The sequence below is a fragment of the Nipponia nippon genome, unplaced genomic scaffold (assembly GCF_047370975.1).
Source record: "Nipponia nippon isolate SJK-2023a ecotype South Korea unplaced genomic scaffold, ASM4737097v1 scaffold_4, whole genome shotgun sequence".
NCBI classification, from domain to species: domain Eukaryota; kingdom Metazoa; phylum Chordata; class Aves; order Pelecaniformes; family Threskiornithidae; genus Nipponia; species Nipponia nippon.
In genome coordinates this window covers 105,999,367-106,027,118 of record NW_028262358.1, presented here as the reverse complement: position 1 = coordinate 106,027,118, position 27,752 = coordinate 105,999,367, and the positions used below count along the sequence as shown (strand labels likewise).

The window sequence follows — 27,752 nt, the reverse complement described above, 5'->3', positions numbered from 1 at the left end:
TGCATGGGGTTGTTGTGACCCAAGTGCAGGACCTGGCACTTAGCCTTGTTGAACCTCATGCAGTTGGTCCTGACCCAACAATCCAGCCTGTCCAGGTCCCTCTGCAGGGCCTTCCTACCCTCCAGCAGATCGACACTCCCACCCAACTTGGTGTCATCTGCGAACTTACTGAGGGTGCACTCGATCCCCTCATCCAGATCATCAGTGAAGACCAGGACTGGCCCCAGTACTGAGCCCTGGGGAACACCACTCGTGACCGGCTGCCAACTGAATTTGGCTCCATTCACCACCACTCTCTGTGCTCGGCCGTCCAGGCAGTTTTTAACTCAGCGCAGAGTGCACTTGTCCAGGCCGTGAGCAGCCAGCTTCTCCAGGAGAATGCTGTGGGAGACAGTGTCAAAGGCCTTACTAAAGTCCAAGTAGGCAACATCCACAGCCTTCCCCTTGTCCACTAAGCGGGTCACCTTGTCATAGAAGGAGATCAGGTTAGTGAAGCAGGACCTTCCTTTCATAAACCCATGCTGGCTGAGCCTGATCCCCCGGTTGTCCTGCACGTGCCACGTAATGGCACTCAAGACGATCTGCTCCATGACCTTCCCCGGCACTGAGGTCAGGCTGACAGACCTGTGGTTCCCCGGATCCTCCTTCCAGGCCTTCTTGTAGAGGGGCATCACGTTTGCTAACTTCCAGTCATCTGGGACCTCCCCGGTCAACCAGGACGGCTGATAAATACTGGAGAGTGGCTTGGCAAGCTCCTCTGCCAGGTCCCTCATTATCCTTGGGTGGATCCCATCTGGCCCCATGGACTTGTGAGCATCCAGGTGGGAGGAGCAGGTCGGTGACTGCCACCTCTTTGAGAACTGGGGCTTCATTCTGCATCCTATCTCCATCTCCCAGCTCAGGGGCCTGAAAACCCCAAGGATGACCAGTCTGACTATTAAAGACTGAGGCAAAGAAGGCATTAAGTACCTCAGCCTTCTCCTCATTCTTTGTGGCAGTGTTTTCCTCCGCATCCAACAAAGGAGGGAGATTCTCCTTGGCCCCCCTTTTGTCGCTGATATATTTGTAGAAACATATTTTGTTGTCTTTAACGGCAGTGGCCAGTTTAAGTTCTAGCTGGGCCTTTGCCTTTCCAATCTCCTTGCAATCTTCTCATTTCTTTTGCCATTTTCTTCTGGCCTTTTCTGTTGTTTTGTGAAAGTCTCTGGATTAAGCGTAAGGCAGGATGTGTGTGGATTAAGTTTTCGTTGCTTAAAAAAATTGCCATTTTTCTCCTCCCTGCCTTCCCCCCTCCCCCCCCCCCCCCCCCCCCAAAGATACTGTGTGAAAGGCTTGCAGGGAGCTTTAACTTTTAATATTTATCAGTCTAAAAAGAGAACTATTGGCAGCAAATAGTCTAAACAAAAATAAAGTACAGTATAGTTAACATCTCACCAAGGTTTATGATTCAGCCCACGTGTACCATTAATCAGAAAGATAGCTCTGCAAAACACATATCTAAAGTGAACACCAAGATTACATCTATCATAGACAGCACTAGGGAAGGTAACCAGCCACTAGATTTTTAGTCTGCAATGTTGCAGTGTTAAGATGGTTCATGGCACACAAGAACTCTCTGAAACAACTAAAATGAGGGTAGCAAACCTGTAAACTATTGTTCTCCTTAAAATAAGTAGCTTATCTGATAACGTTTCTGTATGGTTACTATGAAAATGAAGCTGTCAGGCAAGGAGGGCAGTTGGTTATTAGGACAGATCAGGGGCTATTGCCATTAGGTGCTGTGGACGGGATCAGCTAGTTTTCGATGCTGGGAATATGTTGTCAGCAGCCCAACGCAGCTGGCCTTAGGGCAGAGAAAGGGGGCTTCAGCTACAGCTCTAGAGTGCCAGGGACTGTTTTATTTGACAGTATACATGGTTAAGTTTGATTACCCAGGTCTAGACTCTGAAATTCATATAGATACAGCCTAAGCTGCCAGTTATGAAGGAATAATGAAATATTGCTTAGAAAAGACAAAAAAAAAGGTCACGAAAAGCTTGCAAACAACAGTTTTTATGTCAGCTGATTTTGTACATCTGCTGATTTTATTCCAGTGGATTTGCTTTGGACTTTTTCCCTGCTTTACCCTTCTTCCTGTGTGACTTCTCCAATCTAAACACACTCTGGAAATTGTTAGCTGTTGCTCGTGGATCTGGTAGTTCTTGGTTTAGACTGAAAGGAAGGTTATTAGCCCTAGATACGTTGTACAAACATCCAGCTACAACTGAGTACTGTATAAAAATGAATGGGCCTGTGCATTAGTGAGTTTACAGTATTGTGCAGAGTCGTTAAATAGCTTTTAAGCATGTGATTTTTAACATAGTATTAAAAAGTTACCTAATTTTGAAGTAGAAAACAAAGTAGTGATCAAAATAAATAAAATATTTGTAGCCCTTTAAAATTAGTGTGTGTTGCTTACTAGAATAAGCTCAGGAGAGGAGCAATGTTAATTTACTGTAGCTGTTTGGGAATATATAAAATTCTGTGTTGGTTTATTTTTAATTTTGGGGTTTTTTTGTGTTTGATTATTCACTTTTTTGTGAAATCTCTTTGAATTTATGTGGTGCATGTTTTCTAAAAAGCAAACTAAGTCTGTCAGTATTTTCCACTTGTAATGCACTCCTGTAAACCCTTTAAATTCTTGCACTGAATTCAGTACTAATTCAGTATGAATTGAAATCAAAAAGAATACTTGCATTGATTTCAGTGGATATAGGTCAGGGTTTTGATATCAACACCTGAAAGCTGATAATACACCACACCAGAAAAAAAAAACCTTAATAATAATTTATTTTTTGATTGGTGATTTTTACTTGAAATTGTAGGACTAATTAATGGACAGTTAAACACTGCATTTATCTACAGTATATTTTGTTTTAGAATTATAAGCAAGCTGGCTTTTAAACTTACATCAGCTTCTGTTTAACATGAATTTTGCTCAAATGTAATATGGTTTGATAGAATTCCAAAATGGTTAAGAATTTTATATTTGGACGAACTAATGCTTAAAGAACAGGGGTTTACTTTGTACCACTGAAATGATGTCGTGTCTAGACTCTGTTTTATAGAAGTATCTTTTTGTGTGTGGCCATTTTTGCAATAACATGTGAATTCCTCTTTCTGTAGTCCCTAATGTCAGCCGAAATGGAGATCCTTTTGTACAAACATCAATTGTAGAAGCAATTGCGACTGTTGACAGAGCAATAAATTCAACACGTACACATCTGTTTGACAGGTATCCCCTTCTTTTTTTTATATTGAGAAGTCAAAATTAATTTTGTATATACTGGAAATAATCGAACATTTATTAAGCAAGAAGCCATTTTATCATTTAAATGACATTGTTAACATCTGATTAGTTCTGGGAATACTAACAGTTTAACATGTAAGGATTCCTATTGTTTAAACACTCCTATTGAGATTTCTATTCGCTGCAGCAGTTTTGCTGAGATAATGGGTATTAAAAGGCTACTAATTGTTTAATTACTACTAAATGTTTAATGTTTTATTATTTTATTAAATATATATTTTTTTTGTTTGCCTTCCATTTTGAGATGAGTAAAGGTATGTACTAATCATGTTGCTTGAATGTTTATATGATTTATGTAGTATTGTTACTTTGTAACTCTTGTGTACACTTACTATTTTTTTTCAAATTATCTGTCAGTCGTCCTCGTTCTCCAAATGATTTGCTAGCCTTATTTCGATACCCAAGGGATCCATATACTGTTGAGCAAGCAAGAGCTGGGGAAATATTTGAAAGGACATTACAGCTTATTCAAGATCATGTACAAGATGGTCTAATGGTTGACCTGAATGGAACAAGTCAGTACTCTTCCGTTATTTTTCTGTGTTGAAGTGTATTTGCCTTCTTAAGTCATTATACTTCAAGAGACATTTATTTTCTGAGTCTGGGTCCCAACTGCAGAACCATTACATTGAAATCTGTGGAGTATTTGACTTTGCAAAACTTCACCACATATATGCGTTTGCCCAATTCAGTCCTTGGTTTGCACATTGCTACATTATGGTGTAACTCAGTTTGTTTGAGCTCTCCGAGTACATTGGTTTTATTTTTCCTCAGATGGACGTATTAAGGAAAAAAATCATGTTCAGATTCTTCTGGTCGAATTTGGTATAATGGAGGTGTATAATCCCTCCTGTTTATTAATTCTCTGTGTGTTAATTCATTAGGACCATTGTTTCATAGCAGAACAGACTTTTCTCTTATGTATTAAAAATAGTTAGTATTTTGTTCATGTTTCTTTAAGTAAAATCATTTAGCATCAGCATGCCTTGGTAAGGAGAAAAGATGATATAACAAGAAGGATTTGTATCTTTACAAACCAAGGTTTCTGCATGTACCACAATAGTATTCAAAGAATTATTTGTCACTCATTCTATAAGTGCATATCAAACCAAGCTAATTGTTTCCTTTAACACTGAATCTGATGTAATGAGAAATACAGATTTTGCTGCTTTTTATAAATAGCAGAAAAATGCAAGGTTTAATATTTCTACCTTTTAGTTATTGAAGTCCGAGTTCAAATTCATGAAGTCCTGCTGGAGCATGTACAGCTAGTGTGTGTAGATATGTGTGTTCATAGGCTTGAGACATAGGACTGAAGCATTTGGAAATAATGATAGAGTTTTAGGAGAGCTTTTGAGACTTGACACATAGCCAAAAGCTACACTGAAAATCTAGAGGAAATATTTTTACTTATTAGATTCTTTTTGATGTTTATAATTGAGTATTTATTGTAACTTCCGAAAAATTTAACTCTGACTGTGAACTAAGCAAGTATTTATAAGACCAAAGACTGCAAGCTTTGTGTAGTACTGTAACATTTGCTAGTAAAAGAGGCTTGTTACTCATTAGTAGAGCTGAGTAAATAATTTGTAATGAATAGTTTACTACAAAAACTTACACAAAATTCTTTGAAGGCTTGTGTTTTATAAGAGCAACCCAATTTAATTATTTTCAATATGCAAGCATATTGAATATAATACTAGGAATATAAGAAATCTAATATGTGAGAACTGCTTGACTACTTTTCACTAAGATTTGCAATAGTGAAATTCAGTCACCTAAAGTTTACCAAAAATTGGCATTAAAGCATACAAATACAAATTAATGAACACAAAATCAGGCAGCTTTCTGTGATACTGGAAGTTCTGTTCACAACCAGAGCTTGCTTCTCAGTCCTACAAAATCCATAGAAACGTGGCTTTTAGGGAAACTTGAATCGTAAAATAAATCTGGTTTCATTTAAATAGCCTAATGCTCAGATTTTAATACTCATATTTGATTTTATTTCGTTTTATTTCAAAATGCAGAGCCCAATGAAAGGTATTATTTAGCGCTTTTGCATTGGGAACAGTTGAGAAACTTGACAGTTTCCCATTCAGAGACTTTTTTTTATGTAAAATCTTGGAATCCCAAGGAAAGACTATGGAGCCAGATTCTCCTCTGCAGTGCTAGACAAGGGGAATGGCCACAAATTGCTGCTTGGAAGGTTCAGATTGCGTGTTAGGAAATACTTTCTCACTCGGAGGCCAGCGCAGCACTGGAACAACTTACCTAGAAAGGCTCAGGAGACTCAGTCTTTGGAGGTTTTCAAGCTCGCTGGACAGGGATACGGCTGAGCTGATCCAGTGCTGCAGATAGCCTTGCTTCAAGCAGGAGCTTGGTCTGGCTAAGAGGTCCCTTCTAATCAATATTTCTATGACTCCATGAAACATCTTCCTTGCAGTTTGAAAAAAATATAGCTAATATTAGGTGAATTGAACTAGCCAGCTTCTAAGCACTGGAAATGCTCAGTGCCCAAGCAGAGCCAGACTTAGTGCCTACAATGTGAGGGGTAATTAAGGGTCTGAGACTGGCATTTATGGCAGCCTCCACTCTGCTCAGAAAGCCATCGAATCTAATCCATAGATGAGACATTGCCTCCAGCTTGAACTCCGAAACAGAGAAGCTGAACCTTTTATTTTAAATTGGTAATGAAGGTCATTCCACCCAAAACATTCATAGTTGAGTTTTGCTCGCAACTTGATTTCAGAAACGTGGGGGGCAACCACGATAACAACGGCAGGCAAATGTTTCTGTAAAGACTGCATGAATAATGATCATAAGGAAAGAACATGATGAATTAAGATCTCTTACAAAGGAGTGTTATTATAAAGAAGATATGTTTTCTGGGTGTAGTTTTAGAATTAAACTGCCCTAGTAGCCAGTATATTATAATACGTTATCAATAATATCCTCAAGGAGTGTATTTTGCTGCATTACCCAGTGGCACTTACTGGTTTTGCTCTGTGGTTTAATTTTCTTTTTCCTAGTCCGGAGTATTCAGTAAAATAATTTATGTACGTCTACAAGAGCAGGTTAGTTTTGCCTAATGCAAGCACTAGGTATCTAATACCTTTGCTTTGACTTGTAAACCACGGGGAGTACACGTAGCCTGAGGCTGAGAAAACATGGATCCCCTGACTGAGCACAGGTCCTGTCCCAGCTGAGCAGCTATGAGCAATGCGGTCCTTTTCAAGGCAAAGAGGGTCTTTAGGTGGTTTGTTTGAAATTGCCCTGCATTGTAGAAATTGGTAGAGAGCAGCTGTGTGTCTAGCACGCATTCGTGTGTTGGATGTAGATGAAGGCTGGTATCTTTGCAGGCATGCTGGGACTGAGCTCAGGACTAAAAGGAACATTTCCCAACCGTGTGCAATTAGCCTGCACCAACCTCTTGCAAAACTGCATTCAGTTTGTATTCTCGAGTGATTACCATCATGGTGGGAGCCCCATGAGCCTGTGGGAACACAGTACCACTGTCCACTGACTCATTTCCTTTTTTCTTTTCACCTTTATTCTGCTTGTTTGGTTTTCCTTCTGACTGCAAGCTTTCCAGATCAAGAACCATGGTGGTGTATAATGGTTCCTAGTTAGCTAAAAGTACATCCACACTGCGAAATATTCTACCTCCAGGTAGAATATTTCTAGCTCCAGGTCCTGGATCCTGGAATGTTGCTCATCCACACTGTATATCCATTAATCACTCAAAATTTGGATCAGCAGGGGAAGTGAATCTCCCAGTTGTCCCCACTTACTGTGCTTTGGTGTGAGATGTGGTATGGTCTTGAACAGTGTGAATTCTTTTCAAGCGAAGTGAAAAATGTGATCCAGGGCCACATTCAGTCCAGGAGAACAAAGTAAAGCTTTTCTGAAGGAAACCTGCTCCTACTGCACAGTGGGTACAGTAGTGATGTCTTTCTCAACATCAAAAATTTCACTCTACAGACACATTTCTGTTGGTCTACAGAAGCTGATAATGTAGATATAACCCAAATTAATGACTTTTTTCCCTGAAATGAAGCCCAAATGTCTCTAAGAAAAAATCGCTCTTAGAATGGCTCCTAATAAGTAGCATGGACAAGGCGCAGCCTGACTGTTCTGCCATTTGCAGTCACCCAGCACAGTACTAGGAGGCCTTATGGTCTTCAATCCTTCCACATGCCATCATACCACAGCAGAGATCATGCAACATGTAGCCTTAGTTTGAAGTTATAAAAACATAATTCTAATGAGTTACTGTATATATTATTTTTCTATGAACTGAGAAAAAATGCAGGAAAGCAATAAGTATGTTGTAGTCCCAGAGGTGAATGGTGTGGATTGCAGAGGAAACCTGTGCCAAGTGTTACACAAACACCAGTTTTCTTTAGAAACTAATCCTGGGTAATGTGAATGTGAGTTACTCCACACCACTTCTCCTAGAGATCACTCCTCTTGTTTTGCTATATTGCCTGTGGTTATTTTCTTTTGTGGTTTTTATTGAATTTTTCTTCTTAAAATTCTGCAACTTTTGCTGTAATAAAGCAAAACAAAATAGTAACGTTCAGTGAATTATCAAGTCTCAAAAGATAAAGTCTTGAAATCCATGTAAATGTTACTGACAGTTTTTAGAATGCTTTTACTAACATGGGGAAAATTTCCCATTTGTCTCAATATGATGCTTTTATTTCTGAAAATATCTCTGCTTTCTTAAGTGAACAAATAAATAATGAGCTCCTTTTGTGAACATTTTGTAAGAGTTGTACTTGAATTGGCATTTTACAGAGTCTCCTCTTGACCTAATAGTGGTTGCTGCCAAAATGACCTAGTGCTCTAATACACATGTGATTATTATTGTTCTTTTTAAACAGTAGGGGTATTTAATCTGGTGGGCAATGCAATATAATAAAAGAACATTTCAGATAAATTTGTGATCTGTGGGGACCATGAGTCTATGAAGTCTTTGATTTTTCTCTCTGTCTCTCTTCTGGTTTCAGGTTATCATTATAATGACCTTGTATCCCCACAGTACTTGAATCTGATAGCTAATCTCTCAGGCTGCACAGCCCATCGGCGAGTGAACAACTGCTCAGATATGTGTTTCCACCAGAAGTACAGGACACATGATGGAACATGCAACAACCTTCAGCATCCCATGTGGGGCGCTTCTCTGACAGCCTTTGAACGTCTGTTAAAGTCAGTCTATGAAAATGGATTTAATTTGCCTCGGGGAATTGAACCCAAGAGGCTCTCTAATGGCTACGCACTCCCAATGCCTCGCTTGGTTTCAACTACTCTGATTGGAACGGAAACAATAACTCCTGATGACCAGTACACTCACATGCTCATGCAGTGGGGTCAGTTTCTTGACCACGACCTTGACCTCACCGTGGCTGCCCTAAGCGAGGCCAGGTTTTCGGATGGTCAGCATTGCAGTTCAGTTTGTACAAATGATCCTCCATGCTTTTCAATCATGATACCACCAAATGATCCCAGAGTTCGAAACGGTGCACGCTGCATGTTTTTCGTACGCTCTAGTCCGGTTTGTGGAAGCGGCATGACATCTCTCCTGATGAATTCTGTGTACCCACGAGAACAGATCAATCAGCTGACTTCATACATCGATGCGTCCAATGTATATGGCAGTTCAGATCATGAAGCACTAGAAATCAGAGACTTGGCAAGTCAAAGAGGTCTTCTGAGACAGGGCATAGTACAGAGATCTGGCAAGCCCCTTCTTCCATTTGCTACTGGCCCACCAACAGAATGTATGAGAGATGAAAATGAGAGCCCAATTCCCTGCTTTTTAGCTGGTGATCAGCGTTCTAACGAACAGCTGGGTCTTACCAGCATCCACACGCTGTGGTTTAGAGAACACAACAGAATTGCCACAGAGCTACTGAAACTCAATCCACACTGGGATGGTGACACAATATATCACGAAACACGCAAAATTGTTGGTGCAGAAATGCAACACATAACATTTAGCCACTGGCTACCTAAGATCTTTGGAGAGGTAGGCATGAAGATGCTTGGCGAATATAAGGGTTATGATCCCAGTGTTAATTCTGGCATAACTAATGAGTTTGCAACTGCCGCTTTTAGGTTTGGTCACACACTCATTAATCCTTTTCTGTATCGACTGGATGAAAACTTTGAACCTATTGCACAAGGCCATCTACCTCTTCATAAGGCATTCTTCTCTCCATTTCGGATTGTAAATGAAGGAGGCATTGATCCACTTCTAAGGGGATTGTTTGGTGTTGCTGGTAAGATGCGTGTCCCATCACAATTACTCAATACAGAATTAACAGAAAGACTCTTCTCCATGGCACGTACTGTGGCTTTAGATCTGGCAGCTATGAATATTCAGAGAGGCAGAGATCATGGAATTCCTCCCTACCATGATTTTAGAGTTTACTGTAATCTTTCTTCAGCTCAGACTTTTGAAGATCTGAAAAATGAAATTAAGAATCCTGAAATCAGGGAGAAACTTAGCAGGTGAGCCTGAGGTGAAGAAAAACAATCAATTATCTAAATGTGCATGCAAAGTTAGTAGCTAAATATCTAGAAGAAAATATTTGTTAAGAAAGGGTAAAGGGATTTTTTTAAGAAACTTCCATGCGTACCAGGAAATAGATGTGGAGAATTCCCACATGCAGATAATATCTCCACTTCTACGTCTCTGTGAACAATAAGAAGTTAATATATACTGTTTGTGTTCATTAAAGTATTCATTTGAAATATCTGGTTTTACAAATGCTGTTAAATATGAATGTTATTTCAATGTAAGGTCATCTTTAATGCAGTGTCATGCAAGTATTCACATGTTCAGTTCCATCCATTCCGTACACTAAAACGAACGGGAATATTGTTCACTGTATTTTTACGTGGACATCCTTCACTACCAGTCATCTGTTCTTCTTTAGAGCATCAGTGTTTGAAAATAAGTCTTCAGCTACCTGCCACCCCTAGCTTATCTACACAAAATCAGACAGGGAATTAATCTCAGCTACGGTAAAAGAAAAAGTGTACAGAGGGCCAGGAAAGAGAAGCTATTGAAAAAGAAATGGTTCTAAGAAATCAGAAGAAAGCTACTAGGAGAAAGGAAATTGTGGGGTAGATTTGCAGACCCCTGTGATGTTACTCATAGATGCAAACTACATTGCAGGATTTCTTGCATATACACCCACAGGTTGTTCACAAAAGATGTAGCACTATCACTGTCATTTTTACTGCGGTTTGTTCATATCTCTTGTCCTTGGTTTTACCACATACTGGTTATTTCGTAGATGTAAAATATTTTATAAAATAAATATTTGTGTTTTTCTATTTATAGGTTGTATGGTTCGCCACTGAATGTAGACCTATTTCCTGCTCTAATGGTAGAAGACTTAGTTCCAGGGAGCCGACTGGGGCCAACTTTGATGTGTCTGTTAAGCACACAGTTTAGACGTATTCGGGATGGAGACAGGTAAATTGAAATACCATGGAAACCAAAAGTAATTTTAAATCGAGGATGCTTAATAACAGTTGCAATGTCTCGTTTCCAAATCAAACTGCATTTTATTTTCATTTATGATTTTAATATATAATTGAAAAGATGAAGAATACAGGTTTAAAACATTGTTAGAAGCTATATTAATTTATTTTTTAAATCTGTTACTTTTTATGGTGAATATGCGATACTGACCTCCAAAAAGCACCACAGCCAACACATGCTGAGTTGCCTTTTACCAGTTATTCAGGTCACTTACCTTTCTGAAAAGGGGATGCTACTCATCTCCCTTCATTGGTATTTAATTATTTTATTGGCAAAGGAATTGTGGTGGTTGAGACTTTCACCATCTCCATTAGTTAAGCCCAGGTTGGAAAAGTATCACTCTGTGTATATAACCCCTAAACATATTTCAATACAAGCAGTCTGTGCACCAAAAGAGTGTTAAAAGCAGACAGATTATCCCAAAGAACACAATTTGATAATTGTTCTTAAATTACTTTACATGCACATGATAAGCAATTTCTCATTTTCAGTTTCTGCAGTACCAGAAGTAAGAAAATACTCATTGCTGTTGTTACAGCAGCCAGATGTCCTTTGAATACTTTCAGCACACTCGTTTGGAATTTGAAAATCAACATTTCCCTCATTTTAACATAATTTGTGACCTAGAATCCTGTTTTTTGCATGGCATGAGGGTAGAAAGACTTATGCTGATTAATCCCATCCTAGTGAAAGGGAAACAGAGGAAGAACTAGGGAATTAGGTTTGATTCACTTTATCTAATGTTATTTGCTTTATGTAACTTATAAAATTGCTACATAAGATAGTATAAAGGCTTTTTTATTTCTGTAGTCAATAACACAAGCCTTTTTGTATGCTTTTTTTAAAACCAACTTTCTTACATAAAATCTGTTTAAAAATTAAGCTGTGAAACATAAAACTCTCATGCCTGGAGGCAGAGGGAGTAAAAGGAGGAATATATGCAGTATGAGCTCCAGATTGCTGGTGACAAGTACCTATTTGTGTCACAACAGGATAATGATACTGCTTTTTTGTGTGTCTTTGTTTGCATTTTTCCAGCCAAAGCTTTTTTTTTTCTGAAACAACATTTAGAAACTATAGGAAAATATTAAATATTTAGGAAATGGGATTCTGCTGTCCAAAAAATACAAATGTTTTGAAGCAACATGCTGGCAAATAGTAAAATATTATTAGACGTAATGAAAGCAACTCTCACTTTGAAAAGCCTTTACAATGGGCAGAGGATCAAAGCTGCCAGCACCATGCAAAACAAATGTGCCTGTGCAGGGTAAAGGAGTGATGTTCGAATGGAGCCTAACTTCATGTCAAGATGGAAATTTCAGAATCTGTTTTTCTTATCCCAGTACTTGGAAATTCATTGGCCACTGTCCAATGCCTTATGAAAATGATACAATAAGTAGGTAAAATGAAATTTGTTGACCATTCCTCTAAGTTTAGTATAAAATTGTTATTGATTTTTCATAAAGTTTAAAAAGCCTCCTATTTATTTTTGGTTGAAACAGGTGGAAAAAAGTATCAATATAGAATTATAACTTTACAGTTTTGTGAAATGTAAATGATATCACAGTGAGCAATTCTTATATGTTAGAATAGTGTAAAATGTTTTCAAATCCTGGACAGTAACTTAAAACATTTTCTTTTAAAAGGGCTGGCTTGCTTTTCATAGTAATGTATTCTTTATATTTGCTATTGATAACAGGCTTTTAGCCTTTTATGTATGAAAAATAAATTATTCAAAACCACAGTGTTTCCTCCTTCAATGTAATGAATTAACTGTGCATATATTAATAAATCCCTGAATTAGTATAGTCATTAAAATAGTTTTACAGAAAAAAATTTCCTTAGTAAATGAAACAGTCTCACTTATCTTCATAATAAACTAGGTATAGATTAACCATTCTTCTGATCTCAGCAATTCTATCAAAATTTTTTCATACCCATAAGAAAGTTGCCTGGAGAAAGAAATCTATGGTAATTTAAGCCTCTACCTTAAAAGAACACTGAACTTTGTAGTCTAGTGTCATTTTAGATGTCCAAAGATACCCAAGACATAGAAATGGGACTAGAAGAGAAGTCAAAGGATTTGTTGAAGACTTGGGCCCTTTCAGAGTGTCAGCATGACACCAAGCGCTTACATTTTGGCATCTGGATCGCTCCCTCAGATACAGTGTAAAGTTGAGAACAGGATTTATGGAATAATTAATTTCATTCTGAATACAGTATTGCGATATCTCTGGAAAACTGCATGTTTTGTTTTTTCACTAGCAAACTTGTCTTTTCTGTGAGATTACAGGTTATGGTATGAGAACCCGGGTGTGTTCACACCTGCTCAGCTCACTCAGATCAAGCAGACATCTCTTGCCAGAGTTTTGTGTGACAATGGTGACAACATAACTAGGGTACAACATGATGTCTTTAAGGTGGCTGAATTCCCACACGGATATAGTAGCTGTGAAGATATTCCTAAACTGGACCTCAGGATGTGGCAAGATTGCTGTGAAGGTCTGTATACAGGTGGATTTGAGTGTATTAATTTGCCCTTTGTTTAGTGTCTCTTCATGTTATTTTAAGAAGGTATTTGCTGTTGTTCACTTTTTGTTAAGATGTTACAAACTCAAATCTGGAGCACAACCCTTGTTAAGTGAGCGATCATTCCCTATTTTATATTAAATAGACACATTCTGAACATAGCATGGATTTGAGCATTGAATGGTGTAAATAACTGTTTTCCTGTTTTTTTCCTTTTGTGGATAAATATTTGTGTTCATTGCCATCTCCTTCAAAACTTAGGACAGTGGGGTGATTTTTTTTCTTCAGAAATAAACTTTTTTTCTCCAGAAACAGGGTTTACTTAGCTGTGTGAAGCACAGGACACTGAGAATCCCACGTTGCTTGGTAGCATGTATGTTGGCTTCTGTCTCACATACAGATTTTCTGCATGGCCTCTCTTTAGCCATCATCACATCAGACTTCCCTGCATCTGTAACATAGTTAGAAGATCCCTTCCCAAGAGAACCTTCTGGATCAGGCAGATTTGCAGAATGATTTGCAGTAGCATCAACAACAAAATACTTAAGAGGACAATGACCTCTCTTTATTGAGATCTCCTTGAATATGTTGTTATTTTCTTTTGGCAAAACTCAAATGACATGCCCTGGCTGAAAAAGTATATTCAGCAATTTTGGGAACTTCTCTGTGGAACTCTGATTATCTAGAAATTGCTGTCAAACAAATTACTAACTGTAAAAAACTTACTCTTACTGGAGAGGGTAATGGTACTATCAGTTAACGATTATTCGAATCTTATAATTTGCCTAGTAAGAACCTAGCTTTCCATACCAGTATCTTGTAGATTTGCTGATGAAAGTCATCTGCATCTGAGTTCTTAATCTTTTTTGCTGCTAATTCTCTTAAGTTTACTCCTGCTGAGTAGGCTATTCAATATTCTGTCGAAAGATATGCATGAATAAAGAACTGGTGGATTGTATTTCTGAGAGGCCACACTTCCACGAGTGTCCATTTAACTCTTTTGGTAAGATATAATTGTCCCCGATGACAGAGTCCTTTGGTGATATAGTTCAGAATTTAAGGCAGAGGGTAAAGGGTAAACTGATGGAGGATATCCCTTCAACCTGGTACAGCTACAGTAAATACTGAGGAAGGATTCTAACTAGTGTGACTTTACCATGAGAACCATTCAGGTATCATTAAAAGTGAAAAAGTAGATAGAGAGTTACCATTCAAAGATATTGCACAATTTAGCTTTTAAACTGATTACTGTATTGTCTTGTCCAGTAAACAACTCTTTAAATAATAAATCACTGTCTAAGAAAATTCTTCCTGGGAAGGCTTGGTTCAAAATATCAGTTATCTGTGTGAGGCTGGGAGAAATAAATACTTTAGATTTCAATGAAATCTTGTACAATTTCCCCCAGATATTATTTCATTCAGGTCTTACTCTACTTTTTACCGGGCGGGGGGAGTTAGGTTATTCAGGTTTTTTAAACAACATTTACCAGGTTTGCCATTCCCAAATAGATGATAATAGCTTATAAAATTCTAGATATGGTTGATGCATTGTAATTATAATGCAGAGTCTTCCAGAATCTCTTCAAAATAACCCTGGTGTATGCCAGAAGCATTGAGAGAAAATCAGTTATCACTCTTCAAATGCTTTACCATAAGCAAATAGATGATGTTCTACCAGTTCAGAATAAGTTCACTTTGCCATGGTTCGTGACGCTTGGCATACAGTTTCACAAATACATTAATTATATCGATTCGGAAAAATTGTAAAGCTGTTCTGAGAAATTATGTGTTGATTCTCTAAATGTTATGTTATCACTGAGCCTTCTAGAGCAGATGTTATCTTTGGAAAGTCTTTAGAGTATTCAGCCATTCAACAGCCTAGCTTGTATTTTCATTCAAGAATGTTACTACCAGAGAGTACTACTGGATGCAGTACAGTTAGACAACTGCCAAGCAAAAGAAAGGGTAAATAACTAATGTTCTTTAAAAAATTGCCTGTCTGTATGCCCTTCTTCTCAACTCTTTTGAAGTCTGTGCAGAGGTTAATGAAGAAAAAACAAAGTATGCATGGCTAGAACTGCTTTCTTGTGTGGATGAATGGGTGTGACATTTTCTATGGGAATCCAGGTTTAAGCAGTTATTTAAAACATTTCTTTCATTCTGTGGCACTAGGGATTCACCACTTACTCTGAGGTGGGGGGCATACACAGCATACATTCAGGAACAGGATTTACTTTAAGTCAAATACATTCTGCTTTTTTGTTTCTTTGAATTTATTATTGTTTATTACTTAAAAGGAAAAAATAAACCAGTCTCCACATTTAAAATACTTTGATTATTTTATAATTAAAATTATCCTAAGTTAAAATTTAGAATACAGAATACTGTTCATTGCACTTTATGTATGTTTAAACAGTGACCCATGTGTTCAGCTGTTTCGGCTTGGTTAAAAAACACATCTGTTTTTGTTATCCTTCCTGTTTTGTTCAAGTCAAAATACTTTTCCATATGAAGAGTAGAAAAACTTCTTAGTTACAAAAAGCTACTTCGTAGATTTCTTGAGTAAAGCTAGTATTTATTGCTTATAAAGCAGAACCTTATTCCTTTTTATAATAACAATCCCAGATTACCTTTAGATTTCAGTTAACGAATCATACAACAGAATTACTAGTTTGCGGTGGAGAAAAGAAGGGGTTCTATTGAGGTACACAAGTTTTTCTTCTGGTTTCCTTCACTTTCTACCTTTCTTTGTCTTGTCAGAGATGGTGAGGAATTACTGCAGACTTACTGCAGCTATTTATTTGAGCAAAGAGCATCCAAGCTTCAGATTTTCCAAACAAGAAACTTTTGCTGCTTTTTTCAGGCTCTCTAGTGCAAAAAAGACTTCTTTTTTTTTTTTAAAGTACTGAGTGTATGCTTCCATGGTTATTCTTACTGACTTTGTTTCTCAGTTCTGAACCCAAAACACAGAAATGATCAACCTCTCTTCCGTCAAATATAAGCATACTGTTATGGTCATGCCAAATGTTTTTGTGAGATGAATTATGTGGAAAAAAAAAAAGAAAGACTAGAAATTAGGTGCAAATACATATTGGCTCAAATGGAAACATGGTTTTACTCTAAATATGTAAATCTGAAATGTTTTCCATTGTGAGTCTCTGAAAGTTTCACACTTTTTTTTTTTTTTTTTGGTAAATTAAAATGAAAAATTTCCTTAGCTTCTTGTTTTATGTCAAACAATGACCAGGAGGAAGTGATTCAGACAAGATGCAAGTCACCCTCATAAGCGTAAACTGATTTAGGAAGATGATTTTTCTTAACTGGTTCTCAGTTAGCTACCAATGTATCTCCCGTATCAGATATTCTTCTTTTTTGTTCAATTCAGGAAAACAGCCTTATGCAAATTCTGATTAAACATGTTTAAATCTCACTGAATTTTATTAGAAGAGTTAAGACACATTCTTAATCTGAGTGCATTTATACATGGTCTTCCGGTAGGATAGACCTGTATTTATGAATTCCTGCACTTTAAGACCAGACCAACAATTATGCCATCTGTTGCTTCTGTACTGACCTCTTTGATTTAAGCATTGTTTCTAGAAAGCCATCAACTATTTGTTTTAATGATTGTGCTTTATTCCAAGTTAAAAATTGTCTGGCTTTCTCTTCTAATATTATATCTTATTACATGCTTCTCATGCCCTTTCATCTTCAATGAAAATACTAAGCAACACTGGGCTAAGCCTGTGGAAGACTAACATTTTAAAATGTTAACAGCAGTCTCGGTGTGAGACTGCAAGATCTTTTGTGACAATGGAAAATGTTTACCAAGAACTCTTTAAAATACCAAAATGATTCAGTTTATGCCTCAACGTGTTTTCTCTTTACACAGATCCTGTGGTTTGCTTCTGTCATGTCATATTTATTTTTGCTTTCCACATTCAAATGTACCTTTTTACATTTAAGTTTACATTACATTGCTTTGTCTTGGCTACCAGGGGTCTCATACCAGTAGTTGCCATCCATAGTGAAAAGCGACAGGGAAGCAGTAGCCTGTCACTCATTGTGTTTAAACCCAAACTCCTGAATGAGTCCCCAGATGTAAGATCCCAGCCTGTCGAAGTCCTGCTGCAGGCAATCGAGAGATGCCTGTAGAGGACAGTTCAGGCTGCAATCTCTTCCTGTGTCAATGTCCATTGACTCTAAAGGAAACAGGTAGGAAAGTGTCCTAACGGAGGTGTCTCAATGATTTGTGCAAAACTACACAGTTGGAGCCTTTCCTTCTTTCCTGTGGACTGTTACTGGCTTTCTAAGACACTGATACCTTCACAGTCTAATGGGCAGGTCTTAGTGTCTTCAAATTTCGGTGGATTTTTTGTCTGTCTGAAATTCTTTTTCTCACTGATCTTTGATATTTATATTCCAAAAGATGCGTGGTTTTGATCTGCAAAACTTTCTAATTAGTCCTGTTTAATTTTTCTGCTGGGGAGATTGGATTTGCTTTGGTTTGGTGTCAAGAACCTAATGGTTTTCCTTTATCGTCCTGCAGGCCATCCAAAACCTATTCAGATCACGAAAACATGATATGTGTTGAAATGTTTTCAGGCTATCATTAGCCATATATTAACAATTTATATAGTCATGTTCTGTAAATTACCTGGGTATTTGCTTTCCCAGCAAAGTCTGGGCCTTCTAGTTTTGGTAGCATCAGTTTGTGAGCTTCGAGGTCAACTACAGAGAACATCTTTATTATTAGAATTCCCGAGAATGTCAGCTGGGAGATGACAGTCTGGGTTGTCACTTTATCTTCTACCTTCTATGCCATTATTTTTGTCCAAATGTTTAAATAATGTTTCTGCAAAATGCATCTGTTCCAATCTAAGCAGATTGCTGTTAGATTTTAGATCAACATATTACATTTTTTGCTGCTATTTTATTTATCATTTGTTAGAAAGTCTTATTCAGCAGAAGAAATGAAGAGGTGCAGTGTAATGTGAAGGGATGTGACCTATCTAGCGATAACAAAACCAGCTATTTTGAGTTAGAACTTCATTTGGGGTGAAAAGTCTTTTTCCTATGTTGTGTAATTTTTAAGTAGCTGCTTTGTCAAACCATCTGCTCAAAATAATCTTTTGACATTTCAGACATTTTCAGTGTCTCTCCTCCCTTTTACTGCTCCCACTGGCACAACTAGAAGTTTGTAGATACATACAAATGCTTATAGTAAAAGCAACTTAATTCACTGCATTAAATCTCAGAAAACTGAAGCATGATCAAATAGTAACAATAGTTACATTGTATGTGCTTTTCTTCACATTCCCTTAGTCTCTCAAGTTGTTTTGGTTTAATCTACTGTTAGTTTAGTTCTTCTTGAACCAGATTTTGAGAGGCTGACTGGGAATTAAAAGTGCTCAGTACTTCTAAATGTCAGGGTTTTTTCTATCCCATTTACATTACAGGTGCATTTTAAAAACCTTGTGGGAAATAGGGAATTTTCTGAAGATTTGAACATAGCTTCAATATACAAATGGATTATCTTGACACTTGCAGTGTAATAATACCTAGCTTCTGCAAGAAAACAGAGAAATAGAATTATTAGGTTGCTCTTAAACATTCAGCTTTTGTGCAGCAAATGAATTGGACTGGGTATACCTAATTTGGGGAAATTTTAGGTAGGCTGAAAAAAGCAGAAGTTTAGGCTCATTTTCTCATTTACTACAACTGCTAAGGTGTTCTTCATTTAAAAGAAGATATAAAGGTCTTGGTTTAGGCATTCTGAAAGCTAGAGTAGAGCATTCTGTCCTGCACCTCTCAGCAGTGACAATCCTCTTCCTTGTACCTGAAACTGAAACCAAGAACAAGAGTTGTTCATTTGGCAAGTTGAGATATTTGTATAAAAACTACAGAAATGTCAGGTCTGCATACTTGAAGCTGCCACTGAACATATGGTTCTCATATTTACCAGTCTAAGGTGATAAAACCTTCCTAGGATTTCAGACCTTTGTTTCTAAAAAACAGCCTAGGAATAAAAAAACAATGGGCTATTGTGGTGTTGTACCAAAAAAAAAAAAAAAAAAAACCAAACTATATTATGTGAGGTGACCTTAGCAGTTACTAAACAAAGAAGGATAGCAGAAACCTTTCACAAATTGCTTCCAGGAGAAACTAAAATTTCTATGACATTCAGGAAAACTTTAAGCAACAGATTGCTTTAAGAAAAAAATTCCTCTAACCAAAATTAGTTCTTTCTCCAGTGGCCCTTCAGAGTGTGACCCCTTTTCTCACCATACTAAATATAGAAGTATCTAAGGGTGATCAAAAATGCTGTCATGCCAAGCGTCTTACAGACACAGCGGTCTGTTCCCATCTGAAAGAGCTTAGTTTCTGAGTGGGCAACAAGAAGATTGTGTGAGAAACAGCAGAACACACAAGAAGAATGAACAATATGTTGGCAGTAAATATCATCTAGTTCTTTGGTGGTGCTGTTATTTTAGGAGGAAGGTAATAAATTTACTCAAGAATGGGATGAGCTGCAGGGAAAGTAAAGAGAATAGTGTGAATAAATTGTGTTCAAGAATAATCTGTAGGTATTGTTTTTGAACTGAAAATCAATTGGTCTGGTTTTTTCTATCTTAATTGATATTAAATCATAGACAAACTACGTTTTTTCCTAACACGGAAATAGTAATAGTCTAATTTAAGTAAAAGTCCAATAAAACTAAAAGTAGTCCAAGATACTTATTTTTGTATGATCACAGAGCAACTTTACATTTGTTTCTCAAATTGCTCGGTTCAATAGTGTTTTGAGGTTCTTTTCGTGACTTGAAAGTTGTGAAATAATTTGTGTTAATACTTTAGGTATTCGATCTAGCTACTGCTAAATTCCAGAAAAATACTTTATGAAATGTTATTGGCTTTCTGAATAAATTTTTCTGGTGCAAGTTAAGAGAAACATTAGGGAAAATGGCTTCTTCCCCTGTTCAGTTGCTTTCATGGCTCATTCTGCTAATACCAGACTTAGCTAGGATGTATTCCTGGGATTCTGTATTTCAGATTTCCCTTCTGTTTTCTTAGCAGACTCTTTGTTTCTGACAGTTGAACATGCTGTTGGTTCCTGCTGCAGCTTGGCCCATTATGACTTTTTGTTTTAAAGCTTCTGTGAACAGAAATGAGAAAACTTCTGTTTTCTCATTGTCTCCTCTCTGAAATGCTGTTCTAGCTTTGTTTTGTTTTCCTTTTCTTTTTTAAATGGGACTCCTTCCAAATACTCACTGTGTTTGGAAGGCTAAAAAAAGTGAACTGAAGGAAAGGCATACTTCATCCTGTGAAGATGTCCTCTTAGGATCTTAGGAGAAGATTTCTGTCATGATTATTCTCAGGCTTGAGATTTTCACTCTATGGTGGGGTCTTAGGGTCTAAGTGGCTGGTGATACCTTCAAATCCCTCAAATTTGGAAATAGGGCTGGTCAACCAGTAAAGTGTGTCTACAAATATTCTCCAGGATTTAATTAAAGATTCTCTTTCAAATGCCAAAAATAACAAAAAATAATGCCTGGAATAGATGAGGAAGCAACAGGCTGGTTTTTCTATCATTGTTTTCCTCCATATGTAACTACCCCATTCCAAAAGCAGAAAATAATTAAAAGCCAAGAGAGTAGAAGTTTCAGAAGTGAAAAGAACAGTTAAAGTAGCACTGATATATTTTTGAAAATAATCTTTATTCCTCTGTTTCATACCAGAAAGCTGGTCTGTGAATAATCAAATTCTCTGCATCCAGCTGGCCTAAACGTTGTATTGCTGAGACATATTCAGCTGCCATCATACTGATTCCAGAGGGATCAGACTGAATGTATGATTTGCCTTTGCCAATTCAGAAGATACTGTAAAACCCTATTAATATTATAACTGCTGAATTATGCTGTAGTTTATAATGTGTAATTTCTTGTCTAATTTCAGACTGTAGAACTAGAGGACAGTTTAATGCATTTTCATATCACTTTCGGGGAAGACGTTCTCTTGATTACAGCTTTCAGGAGGACAAGCCCTTGAAGAAAATGAAAATGTCCAAAACAGTAAGGTAAGATTTTCAATTTTTTTTTTTTTTGAAGGAGGTATGAAAAAACATTTGTTTTCAAAGTGGAATGAAACTGAATTATTTCTTTAAGTGAATACCACTTTTTTCCAGTGTCTGCTTTGTCAAGTTTATGATTGATGCATTTCATTCTGACACTTCTGAATATATGCTAAACAGTAAACCAATTTTCCTTCAAGCTCAAATTTGTGTAAGATCCTTTGAGAGTGACACAGTATAGTGCTTTTGTTCTTCCTGTGCTTTTCATGAAAAAACTCAGTAATGAAGAATAATTTGGGGGATTTGGAATCCCACGTTCCTACTGTGCCTGCAGTAACCAAACTGAATCACTTCCTTTCCTCCTTGGAGCTGCCAGCTTCTCCTGTAGAAATAGAAGGAAACCAAGTATTGATAACACTAGCATAAAAATTTGTGGTAATGGTAGGGATTGCTTTTGGTACCAAAATACTCAGAGCAGGAATGGAGAACAGGAGTGCTACAGACAAAGTTGTTTATTACTCCCTAATCATTAGAATACTCTAGCAAGGAAGTAAATCACAATATCAGTCACAAATGATCAACTGCACAGGGTTCCTGCAATTTCCAGGGAATCAAAACTTATCTATGAATTAGTGAAATGAAATGAGTTCTGCTTAGACCAAACATTTCTTGTGAAGATCCTTCATGATGAGCGAATTTGAGACTCTCTTGAATTATAGCTCTTTCGATATAGCATGTGCTCTTTTAGCAAATAAAATTATCTACTTGACTGAGATGACCAGGCAGAATCCACCCACTGTGGCAAGGAAAGCAGCTAGACGGATATGTAGACAGGTGAATTTACTTCAGCAGTTTCAAATATTCATGAGGATATTATAGCACTGAGGAAACACCACCATTATATTTCACTTAATTAATAGGAAACTGTCCTGAAGTAACAGAGCCTTTAGGTGTTTAGGATTTCAGACAAGACAGCAGCTAAGTGTAAGCTTACTTATAGACCATAGAAAAAGAAAGGTTCCTTTGAAGTAATCCTGGAAGAAGGATGTTTTGTCTGTCTTTGCAAGTGAACTGTTAGAAGTTTTTAAATTTACAAAACAGCAATCCACTTTTTAAAGATGCTAGTCCCATAATTCTAAACTTGTAGAAGGGTTAAATTAACTAAAAATCAAAGCCATAAAAAAATAAACACTTATATCTGAGAAGCAGGTTGTTTTCATTACCTTGCTGTTTCACTGTGTTTCAGAAATGAAGCTCAAAAGTCTACAACAGTCCGATTACTAATTAGGACTATAAAATAGTAAATTTGCAATACTTTATTTATAGTATAAATGACGCTAAAGCAACCTCAGTCCTTTAACATTCTCATCAGTTCTCATGCTTATTGTTGTATTTAAATTACATTTGTGGTGAGACGATTTTTTTCTCCTTTTTTTTCCTTCTCATTTTCAATAACTTGAGCAGGTGGGGAAGATTAAACTTTTTGTTATACAATAGCAGCTGCTTTACTTGAATTTTGGCATGTTATGTTGTTTAGAGTTCTTTTTCTTTAATTTAGATTAAAAACTATGGGAAACTAAGTAGCTTGAACACCTGCCAGTAAGTGCTGTTGTACTTTATGCAGAAAGATTATAAATCATGAGCCCTATTATATGAGAGAGGATTTCTTTTCCAGTTCATCCTTTGGGTATCCCTTAGCTCTGCAGAAGACACGCTAACAAAATAGGAATGTTTGTATGGATTCAAGGATCTTAATGTAATAGTGACTTAATAATTGGTGTTATCCTTGGTTTTGAATACATGTTTTTTAAGTGGTGCCAAATAATATATCATTAGTTATGGACAGTTCCTTTGATAACTGTTTCCCATCAACAAATTGAATTGATTAGCACAATTTAGTGTTATACATCTCTTGTCAGATTCAGCTGGAAAGTGCAATAGACAAGACTCTGAGTTTTGTGTACAATAATCAGTATTGATTTAAAATGTTAATTAAAATGATTCACAGGAGTATGTTCATATCTAAAAGTACTTCTCATTTATCTATGAAAACCAACTTTTTCCTTTTTAAAGTCATATTTCTTTAAATACACATTTTGCTAATGAGCATATAGAGGGAGAAACTATGAATCTGAATGCAAAATGTGGATTTTATGTTTGTAAGTAACATTTTTTAAGACACTCTCACTTCTGTCTGATTTTATATTGGAAGCTCAAGAGATTTCCCAGTGGATTTAAGGTGATGCTCTGTAGCGTCACTGATGACAACTTTGTGTGTCCCCCTGCATGAAATACATACATCATTTTTCTAAGTAGAAGAAATTCCCTGTTGCTAGTGATATAAACAGTAATCTGCAGCTCACCTGACCTGAGGCTGTCTTCAGCACCAGTAGGTCTTGTGTGCTGTTGTGATTCATACGGTTCCTACATTCGTTGGTTGCTCTTCTTTTACGTTTTTGCTAAGTGTTCTAAAATATCTAGCCAAATAAAAATGAGTTAATTGAATACCCTGACTTGGCATTCGTTTATTGCAGTTCTGTGAAACAGAGTAAATATTTTCGTAATGCCACATCAGCATCTAATGAAAATACAAACATGCCCGCAGTGAATGACTTCAAAGAATTTGTTTTGGAAATGCAAAAAACTATTTCAAGCCTCAGAAACCAGGTAAGGCGCTATAATGGATACTTTCTAATTGTAGATTTGATTTATAATGTTTTCCTAACATCGCTTCTCTTATGTTTTTAATATTTAGACATCCACTGCAGCCAAAAACCACCACATACTATCTCAAACAAAACACAACACAGAACATGGTGTGTTATTATTCTTTATTTCTATGTTCTTTTGAAATCATACTGAAATATTCTACAACTAGACCCTCTTGACTTTTGAACCTGAAGCTTTGTGTAACCATTGTATACTAAACATGGGATTAGCCTTTCTCTAAAAATTTGTCTGTAGAGTTAGTAAAATCTTTTTTTCCTATCCAAAATGTATAGAATCTATGTAAAACTATGATTAAAATGTAGACTTCATAAGAAGTAATATGCCAGACTACAGCTGTAAACATAGTTAAGATCTAGATCACTTAGTGAAGACTTTTACAATGTGGCATAAATAAACTCTTTATTCAGAATAACTCATCCATAGTGGAATTCAGTTTTAAAATGTATACTATACAGGACAAACAAATCCAAAGTAGGCTAGAATGTTTGCCTAGAATAAATAAGTTCATCCAGAGCAGCTTTTCCATGTAATTTACAGATAAGAATCATATATTTATTTGCACAGTAACTTGATTCCATCTTTGATGGTATTACTTAATCATTGTTGTACTCATCTTCAATGCTCCCATTTTAACAGTGGAAATGCTGTGTTAAGACTTACTACATTTCAGTCAGTTCTTCTGTCTTTTTTGGATATAAAAAAGACCGAGTGGTTGTTTAAAAATTGTGCCTTGCTAATTGCTGTTCCCAAGAAGCACACAGTCAGCAAGATAAACTAATAATAATTATAATAACTAATCATAATCATAAACTAATCACCGTTTTTTCATCATTAAGGAAAAAACAGAGATAGTCAAAAATCCAAGCAGACATTTTTAAGTTCTTTTTTATTTAACCTCCTTTTCATTCAGACATTTTTGAAAGTTTTAGATATGTCTTTCCATATATATGTCATGTGTAGTTTGCTTCTCTTTGTATGCTCTAGTTGTGTATTCCAATGGTAAGAAAGATGTATCTTCTGTTAGTTTTCTTCTGAAAGGCTCTTTCCATACATATGACCTGTTCCCAGTCTTTTAGCATTATGAAAACCAAGTAGCGAGAAGAAGAACCCAACAAGTATTTATCATGGATTATGTAGCATAAGAGAAAAGACAGAATACCTTGCACAAATAAAAAACTTTCTTTGATTCAGTCATTAACTTTTTTAATGTTTTCAGATAAAAAAACTTGAATCACGCCTCAGTAAAACGGATTGCACTGATGAAAAGGGTAAATCGTATTCCAGCAATGAAACCTGGAAAAGGGACCCTTGTACTGTGTGTGAATGCAAAGTAAGTATGTGGAAATTCATTTTGAGATAGAAATTATATTAGGTTCTGCTTCCAAAACAGCAGTTCCAGTTTTGTGCCTGCTAATTTCTGGGTAATAGTTGCTAATTGTTTTTTTAATGGACCTTCAGTTATGTGGTGCAAAAAATTACATTGTTCAGATATCCCTCCCCTTGACACCGGCTTTCAGTTCAGCCTTTATATACTTTTATTATATTGCCATTTTCATTGATATATAACTGTACTGGCAAAATTAACTGCGAAGTAAGAGACTTCTTGAAAAAGTCTACTGAAATGCGTAAAAATCAATAAAAGCTCATCCAACTTAGTGCTAGATTTTCATTTTCTTTTATCATTGTGAAATTTTAAAAAAGGTAGTTATTGAAATATGTCATTACTTGGTATCTCAGAGTTTCATGCCTGAACGTTAGATAAAATGGTATACTCCTCCATTAAAGATGGTATAATACAAAGAGCCTTCTCAGTATCAGTTTATGCTGAAATAAACTATGTGGAGTTAATCTTAGTAGCCAAGATATTAGAGAGGATGAATGAGAATGTGTTCTTCAATAATATGAAAAATTTATTTCTTGTTTGGAAAATATAGTTAAGTACGTTCTAGTTTTGTTACTTTTTTTCCTAACGCAGGTTGGTCAGATTACCTGTTTTGTAGAATCATGCCCGCCAGCTGACTGCGAAGCACCTGTGAAGGTTAAAGGAGATTGCTGTCCAGTCTGCTTAAAACAAAATACTAATAAAAAGAAGCCATAAGTTCGCTTTTTAAGAATTTAGGGTGCATACTCCTCAAATCATATCAATGCCTGCTGATGGCAAAAACAGGTAACTACAGTCTTAACAGCAGCAATAAATCAAGATTTACAACATTCTAATGGTGCTGTAATAGTATAACTTAATGTATCATTTTATTTTCTGCCCATGAAGGTAATCACAATGCAAAAATTAATGAAAGGGAAATTAGCAAACAGGTCAAGGTTAATTGTGTGTTAAACTTCTCAGGTTAGACAAACTCAAACTGGTGCTACTTCAAAAGAACACTGTCAGGTAGTTTTAGGTACCCAAAATGACTAAGCTTAAGACTTACTCTAAAATGAACCCTTTGTTTCCTATTTTTATTAGCAACATTAAAAGTTTACTATCCCTTTTCAATACCAGTCTGACTTGATGTTTAGCTCTTTGTTATTATTTAGTAAATGCAGGGAAAAGGAAAACACAAGGTCACTGTGCCCAAAGCAATGCCGTAGAGGGCCAGTTTCTGCAAATCCACCTGTGCATGGAAATTCTCTTGAATCACACTATCATTTCTGCATCTGGACCAGCAAGGAAATAAAGAAAACTACATGACACCTTTCAACATCCTTTCATTAATTCAAGGAGCAAAATTAATCAAAATTTTCAAACCAAAAAAGCTAGTATTAGTAAGGAAATATAAATAAATGTAATTGGAAGATACAAAAAGCAACTGAATTTATATCGACAGTGTAATTAACAGTGTTCCTCGATCTACGAAAACATACGTGACAGAGTAGCATTTGATCTTAAAATGAACATAATCCTTTTTTTGAAAACATATGTAATTGCTCGGTGACTTTTTTTTGTTTCATTTATTTTAAATCATTGTAACATGACCATCCAGTCCAGTTTTAAAGCATGCTTCTCTTGATCTCAGATCAGCTCATGTATTTGTATGGCCCTGTTATGGCAATGTGAAAAGATGTCACATGCCATTTTGTATACAAAGATTCCTACTGATTCATTGTGTATATTGTCAATAGACGTATGTTCCTGATTATATTGTGGCACTGTTTGTTGAAAAAAAAGAACAATCAAAATCAAGCATCATGATTAATTGTGGATTGACTACTTTTTCTGACAAGTTATTTGATTTTTTTAGTTTTTTTTTCCAGTTTCATCTAATGCATATATATATTTTTACCTCAATATTTTTATCATTCATGTTAAAAAACAGTCTGCCAATGGATTTTATTTCCCATTTAATAAATGTTTAATGTTATAGAGTATATGTCTACTCTAGCATTTCAAAGTTTTGTACTGTTTAGAATACAAACTGCATATTTTAGACCAGGAATTCTATATTATATTCAGTGAAGGACAACTACCATACCTCATTTTACAGCTTTTTTGTGTTTATTCAGAATTGATTCTCTCC

At 36.3% G+C, this 27,752-nt stretch overlaps 1 protein-coding gene across 2 annotated transcripts in view; it reads left to right on the top strand.

Moving 5' to 3' along the window:
- Window positions 1-27,436, top strand: part of PXDN (peroxidasin) — a 90,132-nt gene extending 62,696 nt beyond the window's left edge. For both annotated transcript variants that reach the window (XM_087775653.1, XM_087775652.1), the window contains 9 exons: window positions 3,166-3,274; window positions 3,707-3,864; window positions 8,362-9,865; window positions 10,704-10,838; window positions 13,201-13,409; window positions 21,393-21,513; window positions 24,042-24,174; window positions 25,454-25,567; window positions 26,213-27,436. In XM_087775653.1, the coding sequence (XP_087631779.1) occupies window positions 3,166-3,274; window positions 3,707-3,864; window positions 8,362-9,865; window positions 10,704-10,838; window positions 13,201-13,409; window positions 21,393-21,513; window positions 24,042-24,174; window positions 25,454-25,567; window positions 26,213-26,335 (2,606 nt within the window). In that variant the 3' untranslated portion in view covers window positions 26,336-27,436. The remainder of the gene's footprint in view (window positions 1-3,165; window positions 3,275-3,706; window positions 3,865-8,361; window positions 9,866-10,703; window positions 10,839-13,200; window positions 13,410-21,392; window positions 21,514-24,041; window positions 24,175-25,453; window positions 25,568-26,212) is intronic.
- The last annotated feature ends 316 nt before the right edge of the window (window positions 27,437-27,752 follow it).